This window comes from Haliaeetus leucocephalus, unplaced genomic scaffold (genome assembly GCF_000737465.1).
Source record: "Haliaeetus leucocephalus isolate CR32 unplaced genomic scaffold, Haliaeetus_leucocephalus-4.0 Scaffold932, whole genome shotgun sequence".
In the NCBI taxonomy this organism is placed as follows: domain Eukaryota; kingdom Metazoa; phylum Chordata; class Aves; order Accipitriformes; family Accipitridae; genus Haliaeetus; species Haliaeetus leucocephalus.
The window spans coordinates 13,391,538-13,403,260 of NW_010973368.1; the positions used below are offsets into that span (position 1 = coordinate 13,391,538).

Below are 11,723 nucleotides of genomic sequence, written 5' to 3' on the forward strand. Positions count from 1 at the left end.
CGGTGGAGCGGCTGGTGCGGGCGCACCCGGTGGTGGTGTTCATGAAGGGCAGCCCGGCGCAGCCCCTCTGCGGCTTCAGCAACGCCGTCGTGCAGATCCTGCGCCTGCACGGCGTGGAGGACTACCGCGCCCACGACGTCCTACAGGACCCCGACCTCCGCCAAGGTCAGCGGCGGCCCCGGGCCGGGGCCGGGCGCGGCGGCTGCCGGGGGTCACCTTTGGGCGCCGCCTCCCCCGCTGCGGGGGCTTGCGCATAGCCCGAGCCGGCCCCGGGCTTCTCTTTGGGAAACGCCGCTGTGACGGGGCAGAGCCAGGACCCCGAAGTCCCGGCTTCCCTCTCGGAAGGGCCGCCGGAGGCTCCGGCGGGTGTAACCCCGCCGGCGGTCGGGGCTGCCCTGACGCCTCGGACCTCCTGCCGGGCTCCGGGTGGCAGCCCCCCCGCCGCTTTTCACAGAGTTAGCTTGCTTTTGCTAGCTTTCTTGGTTTTTTTTTGGTTTTTTTTTTTTTTTTTTTGGGGGGTTGGTCGGTTTTTTAAGCGGGCCCACGTCCCGGGGCTGGGGGGTTTGCGGAATTTGAAGCGTGTCACAGAGCTGTGCCATTGAGGTCGCTTTGCCTGGACGTCCCCGTCTGGTTTCTGTAACCCATGCTGTGTCGGAGAGTGTCTTAGTTTTCAGCAGAATGCAGTTATGCTTATGGGGTAGCTCTTGGAGATCGGGCTTTTCGTGCTACGCTGCCTTGCCTAGCTAATAGATACAAAGGTGCCTTAAAAGACCCCTAAAATACTTCATTACCAGATTTCATCCTCCCTGTGAACAGTATGGTGAAATTTCATGAATGGCTTGGACTTGTACCGCTTGATTCCCTGCTGGCACTGCCTGCTGGGGATCTTCTGATAACGTGCAAGATTATGCTAATAATTTGCACAAGAAGTATTTAGTAATTGTTTCACCATTACTGCTCAAGTGGCAGGAGCTATTCTATATAAGGGGGTTTGCCAGTTGTAGAAAGCTAGTATGCTGTTCTCATAATGCTTTTCTTCTTTCTGTCTTCGATGTGCATAGCTGACCGTTGAGGTTTTATGTGTTTGAGAAAGTTTTAAAACAAACAAACAAAAAATAATAGTATGTAGTAATTAAGTCTTGCAGGTGCACGGCATTAACAGTTCTTGTCCAGAATCCACTAAAATGTGCTTTAAAGCCACATACTGGCATGTATCAGGTGACTTCCTTCTGTGTTTTTGGAATCATCTGACTAATACAGGGTTTTGTTAGCTTTTAGCTGAAAGGCTGATTTTTCCAATCTTTGCTTGCTTTTCAGCTAACAGGTGTAATAGTTGGTATGGTGTAAAAGCTTAAATACTGGAATTTGGATGTGATGACATTTTTTGTTAATGTATGTTGGTTTTGTTCAAGTAAATCTTCTACTGCCTTTGGCAGGTGAGCAAATCATGGTAGTTTTCTAAATTTTATTTACATATCTGTATCATTATTAATTGTACGGTTTACTAGAACAAACTCATAAACTAAAAAGGAGGAAACAAAACCTTGAAATCAAACTATCAGCATTTCACTTTTGGTTGAGAGGGCTTTTGTGAGCCCTTGGAACGGGCAAGGAATTTGTAATTTATAGTCTCTAGGGAGCTGACCATGTGAATATGTAATATTTTCTTCCTATGTAACAGGAACATCTCCCTTCTGAGCACGTTAATTTTTTCCTCCAAATGAACTCTGGCTTGTGCTAGGTGATCTGAGAGGTTATTGCCCTCCTGGCTACCTGAGCTTTAAATTAAAATCAGTGGTTTGATCCAGACTGTTTGGCTAAGCCAGTAACAGAGCGTACACTTGCACAATATCCTGCTGGTTCTCAGGTGCTTAAAGAAGTTGTTCTGTTCCCTTCCATGCATCAGCTTTGGCACTGGTCCGACTGCACGGAGAGCCAGCTCAATTTATTAACTGGATCACTGGGCGTGCGAGTTGAACTAGCTTGTTGTACTGTGAGGTGAGTGCCAGAGCCAGCACCAGGGGTGGAGCCTTGAAGAGTTGGGGAACGACATCACTACTTTCAAGGCCAGTGGGCTGTTGTACTGCTTCAGCTCTATTACCTACTGCACCCTTAAAAAGCCAGTATGTGCCTGCTTCTGTGGATGGCAATCTCTGACAGAGGAGAGGGCTGCTGGAAGCTGTAGCTCTTTAAGTTGCCAAGTATGATTCAGCAGTGGCTGCCTGAAGGCCCTCTTAGTCTCCCCCGGGATCTGGCCTCAGGTGCTGAAAAGTTAAGGTATGCAGCTTGTGACGCTTTCCAAAGTCCTCTCTGTGAACATAATCTGCATGCATGCGTGCGGGGTTAGCGAGGGGATGCTGAACCTTTAGCTGTGAAAATATCAAATACATCAACTACAGATTGATCTGCAAGGAGATTACTGTATGTGAGCTGGTGACCAGCTTTGTATTCCCCTGAACATAACTTAAATCTTTGCATATATGTATGCTTATACATTTGTAGTAAGAGCAGGCTGTTGGAGAGATGGTGATTGAGGCATATTTGAAGTGCTGATTGGTTTCTTTCCTGTTCCATTGAAACACCTTATTTTCAGGTTGTTATAGTTTGATTGCTGAAACTTGCCCTGCTCTAAAATATGGCAAGCTGTAAAACCAGAACAATTCCCCTACTTGCCTCTTCACCTAAAAGCACACTCAGATCTGTGAAACTAAATAGTACTAACTAGTACCAACTAAATGGCACTTCATGTGATTTTTCTGAACTTGAGCTGAGGATATGCTTCCCTGACACAAATCCTTCCTTATTAAAGCTGGTTTAAGAGACCTCGGCCCTCTCTTGGACTCCATGGCAATTCAAGTTTCTCTGAGTTTGCTCTTCCAGAAGTGATCGTGCTCTCAGGTGATGGACAGCATTAGGCTGGTTCAGGTCACTAAGGTGGCAGAGAAGCTTGGCATTACATATTGGAAAAGTGGTGGTTTAAACTGTTGTGGTAGTTCACCCTCAGATTATTTTCATTGTTGCTTTACATTACCTAAGTATGGGATGCTGCCGAGAGGGTGGTCTTGATCCTTCCTCTGGCCCTTGGGCTAGCTTTCCCTCAGTCATACTTGCACCAGTACTAACGATCTCCATGAAAATGTGTTGCTTTCCTAGAGAAAGTGTGGTAGGAGTGAGACTTGTTGCTTGAGTCAGTTCTCTGATGTGGCCCGTCATTGATTAGTGCTAATGCTGGCAAGAGGGAGGCTGAGAATTGGTAACTGGAGTTGGGGAAATGGGGTGGGAGTGCGCTAGGTACCCCTTTCAGTAGCAGTTTGCACTGATTCTGGTTTCACAGTCAAAGTGTACTAGCTCAGCTGTCAAACTCTAACCTTGATCTGTGGAGTGTGGTTTTACAAAGCAAACAGCACTTCAAAGCAGAAGCTTTGTTAACCTGCAGGGAGTGGGAAGGAAGTCCCTTGGGATGTCTGTGCTGCTGAAGGATCCGTCACAAAAGTGCATCCGAGGGCAGCAAGCATAGACCAGGCTAACATGCTTTAACACTACTGAAATAGGATCAGTAACTGCTCTGCTAAGCTAGGAGTTGGTTAGCCAGTTCAGGAGGTATTCAATTTGTAATCTAGTTGAGCCCCAGCACGAAGGCTTTTAAAGCAGCTTGTCTAATACATGAAACGCAGCATACAGAGAAACTAAGCCTGATAGTATTCGTATTTTTATCTGAAGTTGGATAGATCCTTGAAAGTACTACCAGCGCTTGCATGTATGTGCAGTTGGGTCCTTGCAGAAAATAGTTCTGTGAAAGAATGATTGGTGTAAATATTACCCTGGAACGCTTATTAGCAGTAGGTTTATTATGCAGAGCCCTTGGTTCTCAGTTCACGTTTAGCATTACAATATCTTAACAAAAACAAACCCTATTTCATATCTGCAGTGGCCCCTTTGAGTAGGGTTATCTTTAAGCATGCCTTAATGTTGGGACTCACTTTTTCATTGCGACTATTATGGGTTAAAAGATTTTTAGGACAGTTAGAGCAGTTCTCAGTGCTCAAAGGCCAAGGAATGTTAAAGAAAAGTACTGATAAACACAAAGTGCCATCAAAGCTTATAATTTCTGCAAACTGTATTTAAACAACTGAGAGAGGTTTTAATGAAATACTAAGGAAGAAGTTACAGGAGGTGATGTTGGAGATTAGGTTAGATGGTTATGGGTTCCCTTTGGTCTTGATTTATATGCTAAGCTTGCTGGTTTGGACTTTTGAAGCATTAATTTTCCATGCACAAAATCTGAAGTCAAAATAAAATCTCCTAGCTGATGTTGTACTTCATGGTTAGGAACACTTTGTCACAACAATTTTTTTTTCTAGATTACTCTTATTTTAGTGGTTTTTTTTTTTAAACACACTGGTATTTGACTAAGGGGAATTCTTAGGTCTATTTCATCTTTTATGCATTAAAATCATAATCCTATTGTATATTTATGCACTTATGCAGTAAAAAAGGAAGTGTATTAAATTCCAATCACGTAAACATAATTTGCTTGTATGGCTATTTTTTACCTCAAATATTTTGGTTTTTACCTTTACAGTCTTTATAGAGGCTAAAATGTTTTCTAAGGGGAAAGCAAATTCCCTTGTGTTTTCTGCTATACAGGTCTAATACTTGCTGTTAGTACTTTGACAGCCTACGCTAAAGCTCACACATGCTTGTTTAGAGGGTTGACTTCCAAGGTGAATGGGCTCAGATCTGAAAAGGGACTTCTGTTGTCTGTAGGCTTAAATTTGTTATACAGGCTTTTGTGCCTTTAGTAGAAAAATTACAGGCATTACATATTGAAAAACGTATAAAAATGTTGAATTCAAAACTTGGCATCTAAGCAAGTGCTGGTGGACTTGGTATAAGAGCATGCAGATGTAGAATTTGACTACTTCCTCTGCTATAGAAATAATGGCTTTGTGTGAAGGGTCATTTAAAAAGTGGCAAATTAGATATGATTCTTCTGTGTAATTTCTTGCGTGATGTCTTTAAGTGCAAGTTGGGATTCAATTTATACCAGCTGATCAGTTAATATTTTTGGATGGTCTTACATTTGTCTTCTATGAAGTATAGTTTTAAACTTTAATTCTGTACTTCGTAATTGTGACTTGAGCTCTGTTTTGTTTAATGAGTACTTTTAAAGAGACTTCAGCCTTTGTGCCCCTCCCATGGGCTGTAAGGTCTGGCAATGAAAGATAAAGCAATTTGAAATTCATAAGGCTTCTAAAGGGGCAAATATATCTTGCAATTGAAATTGCAGTAGTAAGTATAACTGTATGAATTCAGTAAGAACATAAAATATTTTAAAGTACCTTTGGGAAATATAAAGGATAACTGAATGTAAACAGTTCTCAGTATTTTTCAATACTTCTTATTTCTTTAATTGATTGAAAAATCCTATTTGCTCGTTTCCTGGGAGGGAAAAGAGATGCTACCTTTTCCTAGCTCCTGTTTGAAGTCAGTATAGGAGCTGACTCCATATCTTTCAACCCACATCTTTGAGCTGGAGTGAGAACCAAACCTAACTTTAATGTAGTTTTTCTGATAGTGCTCCTGTTACATAGATAAATTTTTGCCTCAATGGGCCAGAAATGAAAATACCAGTAGTACTGTCAGGTAGAAGCAATGTATTCTATTTAAAATACCATTCTATTTGGAGATGGGGGGAAAACCTTTAATATTTTTTTTTTCTTATGCAGGAATAAAAAACTACTCTAACTGGCCTACCATCCCACAAGTATACCTCAATGGTGAATTCGTTGGTGGCTGTGATATACTCCTCCAGATGCATCAGAATGGAGATCTCGTAGAAGAGCTGAAGAAGCTAGGAATCCGTTCAGCACTTCTGGATGCAGAAAAAGACCAAGACAAAAAGTAAAGAAGAGCAAAAAAAAGATGCTGTGACGGGAATAAAGCAAATCTTCGATAAGAACTTGTTACCAGTAAAGCCTTACGTACTTTAGCTCAAAGCAGGCATCTTTTTGAACTGACACTAAGATTTCTCTGTGAATGTCTGTTAGCTCGTGGTAAATGTAGTGATCTTGGTATTTTGATTTATGGATATTGTGAAAATTTGAGTATAACCACTGCACTGTAAAGCGTACATTTGTGGAAATCTCTGTTTTAAAAAAGTTCACTTCTAAAAGCATTCTTTTCTTGATTGTGGTGGGAGTAAACCAAAATAACTAATAATATTTTTATGGATTTTGAGTACGTGTTTATCTGGTCTTTGATACATGAACCTACGCAAAGAGCGTTTGCATTCCCTTGTTCCTCTTGAAAAAGCGTTAAGTAATTGTGCATCAGTTTTGCTGTATAACTCCTGGTGATAAGACTTCCTGAGAGCCTATAAAACTTCTGTAATCACATATGATATAGGAGAAAAAAAGAATATATGAGAGTGCATGAAATATACTTTTATTCCAAAGGGTAAAAATAAACAGACTTGTACAAATACATGTATAATGGTCATTATTACTTTGTAACTTTCTGATGGCTTTTTAAAAGATTGCTAAGAATTGTGCCTAAAGATTTTATAAAACCTTTTCTACCTCTTGCAAAGCAGCTTTCCCCTCTGCTTATATACTTTGTGTATTGCAGTTCTGTGTCAGTGCTAAAATGTGGGAATTGTTTGAGGCTTCAGTGTTCTAGCTTGAAATAGTACAGGACAATACTTCAGTTACTACTGTAATCTTGTATTATTTGCTAGTTGCTAAGTTATCTTTTTATGTTTGTTGTATCTCCGAGTATTTTCTCCTGACTGCTGTGCTGCAAAGAGTATGGTCTTCAAACGTGGGATTAACAGATGAAGTGTTTCATGTAGATAAGATGAGTGCAGCAGAGAGGCTACTGAATAGATAAATACTTCTTTGTGGAAAGTCTCTGAAGTCTTCAATACCTATCTAACCATGTTTCCCTAGGTGAAAGCAAATTATATTAACCAGTGTAGCTTCAGCTGTACAACAATACTGCTAAGGTTAAAAGCTAACCAAGCTGTTTCTAAATGCAGTTTACTTTTATTAATATAAACAATTTGCATGTGAGTTAGGCAAATGATTGGAAATAAACTGTATTTTATGTTGATTTTCTACAGTAGTTCTTCTTTATTTTAAATGAGTAAGGAAACTGATGCTACTTTTGATGTGAAACCTAAAATGTTTTCCACTGCATAGGATAGAAAATGTGTTAGAGAAAGGAAAAATACAAATGGTCAGTAGAAGAGGAAGTCAGGACTGGATCTTGCAGACAAGAGAGGTTTGATGCAAGTTCCAGTTCTAAATCTCTCCACTTGAGCAAGCTGTCCAGTGGAGAAACTATACTGGTACATTCTTCACAGAATTTGCCAAACTTGTTACAGTAAGCTTACTGTATAGTTTTAATGCAGTCAGTATCACCAGGATTAAATACAGTGTGTACGTTCTCTATGTATTCACTTGTTCATGACAGCTGCCCAGTGCCAGTAGAGGTGACTGAATGACCACTGAGTATGAATAAGTTACGCTCAGAGGCAGTCACCTGTGGCTGTTAGGCATGGAGATAGGAGTGCAGGATTTTTTGCTCATATACCACATCACATTCATGGAATGAAAAACTTTAGGTATAGATGAAGGTTAGTTCTGACCATTTCAGGGTTACCTCTTTTTGAATTCAAATTAAATAAGCTTTCTTATAGCTAATCTTTCGTGACTAGTTTTTGCCATTCTGAATGTAAAAAGATGTTTAGAAAAATAAGTGAATTTCAGAAGTCTTTGGTTATTTGTGTCAAAAGACCTATTGAAATGGAGGTACACAGTAAACACAGAATAAGGTAATGAAAATTAAATTATTTTCTGCTTCAATGGTTAACTCTTGGTCTGGCTACTAAATAAATCTATTAAAAAAACCAAAACCCCGAATCTGCTGTTTCATAGAGCTCTATTCTTTATTCTTCTGCAAACGTTGAATATTTTTCAGTACCATCTGCTGGTAGTCTAACATAAAGGTAACTTTAGCATTGTCGGGTCTTCTTACTCCACTAAGCAGCAACGTTTTTCTCCCAGCATGAGTTCATGCTTGTTGCGAAATTCCATGCGGGGACAGATGACAGGACACCAATATGATGATCAAAGTCGCCAGTTTATTGAGCCTAGCTGATCATTCCTATACAATTCTCTAAGTTCCTAAGAAGCTTTGATTGGCTGCTGCATGCAAGCATTTAGTGTCCACGCGCACAAGCATAAAATGTGATTGGTTATATCGACACTGTACACGCGTATAAACATAAGATATAGTTGGTTATACTAACTCTGTACACGTGCATAAACATAGGACATAATTGGCTGTATTAACTAAAACATGTGAAACTCGTCTCAGTCTAATTGGTCAAGATAAACTGCCGAATTGAGGTTGTTTGTGCCAAGTTCCCTTTATCGTGGAATGCGCACCTGTGTTTTTCTAATTGGGATCTTTGTTTTTCTGTCTTCTTGTTTATTCTGTTCAAGGCCTTCTAAAGGTGTCTGGAATGCTCTTGCGACCATGAGCTACTTTCAGGCCCAGTCACTAAGTTCCATATAATTGACCCCTCCACCTGCTTTTACCAAAGCTATAAATTTTTTTCTACTTTCTCTACTTCCTTCCCCTTAGACTTTTTAGTTTTTAATTATCTGGTTAAAATTTTACATAACGCTATATAGTAGCGTTTCTTTCTATCCTTTGCGTGATTGGAATGTGTTGTGATTGACCTAGTAAAAGCAACAGTGATACCATAAAGTTGTGTGTGACAAAGCCACAAGAGTGAGAATTTAAAATGTGACTTCTGCCTGCATTCCTGTATAAGCCATAACTTTCCAGGCTCTGTGTGCATGAGTGGTTGTTTTACATATTACATCTATATAAATGCTCGTGTTAATCCAACTGCAATAAAAAATCACTGTCAAATTGTTAGACTTCTGTCGTGGTTTAACCCCAGCCAGCAACTAAGCACCACGCAGCTGCTCACTCACTCCCCCCCCATCCAGTGGGATGGGGGAGAGAATCAGAAGGAAAAAGGTGAAACTTGTGAAACTAAGAACAGTTTAACAGAACAGAAAGGAAGAAACTAATAGTGATAACAACAATACTAAAATGACAATACTAATAAAAGGATTGGCATATACAAAACAAGTGATGCACAATGCAATTGCTCACCACCCTCCAATTGATGCTCAGTTACCTCCCGAGCAGCGATCCTCCCAGGCCAGCTCCCCCCAGTTCATACACTAGGCATGACATCCCATGGTATGGAATACCCTTTTGGCCAGTTTGGGTCAGCTGCCCTGGCTGTGTCCCCTCCCAACTTCTTGTGCCCCTCCAGCCTTCTTGCTGGCCGGGCATGAGAAACTGAAAAATCCTTGACTTTTAGACTAAACAGACGAACGTTCAATTTCCAAAACCAATCTGCTGTCCTAAACCTTCACCCAAGAGGAGGTAGGGTTTCTTTGCTCTTCTTGAACTGGTCCTGGTGGGGACGTTTCACTGGAAGTGAGAGAGTAGATCAGGAGCAATGGTGGTTTTACTTAGAAAGACCATAGTACCATATAAAATTCGTGGTAGTCATAGGGTGTGGCTGAGAGGAGGGTACAGTGCTGTACATAATCAACAAGCATTTGTATCTTCAGTTTCGAAGATCACTTCTTAATCAGACAGCAGAAGTGCTTGCAAGACAGCAGGCTGCTGGCTTGTGCTCCCTTCTCTAGAAGAAAGAAAATCTTTTATGGGTCACTTTCATTCTCAAATGATTTTAACATTTTAAGATCTTTTGAATCAGAGTAAATAAATGTACTAGGCTTCCTTAAAGATGGAGGGAGTCACTAGAAACTTTTTGCTAGCTGTTGAAATACATACTGTAATTTCCAAAGTACCTTGTTTACCTTAAATATGTGCAGGTGGTGATGGTTTGTAAGGACCTAAGAAGAATACAAGGGCCAAGTTCAATATTAATTTTGAAACAGCTTTGCCAATTAAAGAAGTTAATTCTAACAAACAACAGAGAGACAATGATTTTTTTTTTTTTTTAAATTGTTGCAGCTGTTCTACATAAAAAGCCATGAGACTGCTCCTACACATACACTGAGATGCTGGCATGTGTGTCTGTGTTTTTGTAGTTATATTTCGTCCCTTTTAACATAAAGCTTGCACAGGGGGCTTACTTAGCATCTTTTAAAGATGAGCTTCTGTAAAATTTTACTTAGCATTTAACAGCGAATTGAGTCAAGAGGGGCTTTGCAGGAGTGTTGAATTAGAAAAAAATTAATTGAATTACACTTTTTTTGCTTGTTATATAAGCACATTCTTCAAAGCCTGAAGGATTTTATGTGCAATTTAGCCTCGAAACAGTGAGGTGGGGCGCTCGAATCTTCATTTTGCAGACTAATATAAACTAAAATAGAGAGAAGTGATTTGCTACTTGTACTATAACAGCTGTATATAGTTTTGGAGCCTTTAGTCTTAAACCTATAATCTAGTGAGTGAAAAATACATGCTTTTATAGGGGTATCTCAACAAGGCTTTTAGAGCTTTCAAATACACACCACAATGACTATCTTTGAAATACTCCTTGTCAGACAAGACTTCCCCGTTGAATGGTAATACTATGAAACCTAATGTTTCTGTTCTTACCCACCATTTCACTTGTCTAAAATCTAAGCAGCTCTTCAAGTAGAGTTAGGGTTTGGATTTTTTTTTAGTTTTGGTTTGGGGTTTTTTTGCTTAAGGAAAATTTAGGTATTTGCTGAGAAGCTGTGCTTTTTGATTACTTCAAAGATGCAGTGCTGCATGAAGACTGGGTACATATTCAAAGCTTCACAGCTCGGAAGAGATCAGTTTTAGGGCTGGTATTCAAGAATGTCTTGTCCTGCTGACCTTAAAAATAGACAGAATCGGGGATTCTTCGGTATTTCACGTGCTTGCTCATCTGTCTGTGATACTCCACGAGAGACAAGCAATAATACGTGGAAGGAAACAGGTGCGAGAAGACGACTGATACTGCCTGAAAGGAAGGCAAATAAACTAAAAATTCTCGGTGGCCCCAGAGGAAGGTTGCGGAGGGTCTCCTCGGGGAACTGCTCTCGGTGGGGGGTTGAGCCGCCGGCAGCCGGGCGGAGTGGCCGCGGCCACCCAGGAGATGGTGCTGTTGAACCGGGGAAGCGGCGCAGCCCTGACCCAGAAGCATCTTTCAATGCGGTCCTCCCTGTTTTCCATCTGTGTTGCATGTTATCCTTTGGGGTCCTCGTTTTCTCTCGGTTGAAGAAGGTGTCAGTGTTGAACCCGGAGCGCACGCCGGTCCGGTACGTAATGCTATTCCCAGCCAGACAGCCCGACGCCCTCGATGGAGATGACGCTAGCGCTTGAAGGCGATGTTTTTCCCCTGGACTGCGTGGCTGGCGAGATGGTAACGCCGAGGCGGGGAGCAGCTTCACAGCTCGCTGCCCTCATCGGAGCAACTGCCTGAGAAGCGCCGTGCCAAAGCCAACCATTTGCCGGGTGCCCGCCGCGTCGCCGCGAGGGCTGGGCAGCGGCGGGCCCGCTCGCGGGGGCTCCTCGGGGACCCCCCGCCCGCCACCCCCCCCTCCGCCATCCTCCGTCCCCGCGTACACGTGTCTGGGCAAGGTAAGCGCGAGGGCGGCTCCCTCGCTCCACGGCGAGGACTCGAGCGGGGCCGAGCGCGGGGCGCGACG

The 11,723-nt window shown here is 41.8% G+C and overlaps 1 protein-coding gene across 1 annotated transcript; it reads left to right on the top strand.

Annotated features, from left to right (window-relative positions):
• Nucleotides 1–2: 2 nt before the first annotated feature.
• GLRX5 (glutaredoxin 5) lies at nt 3–7,111 on the top strand (the record flags this gene model as incomplete). Its single annotated transcript, XM_010584021.1, has 2 exons — nt 3–165; nt 5,730–7,111. Coding segments are annotated over 2 exons (342 nt in total), but the record flags the coding sequence as incomplete, so codon positions are not given.
• Nucleotides 7,112–11,723: the final 4,612 nt, after the last annotated feature.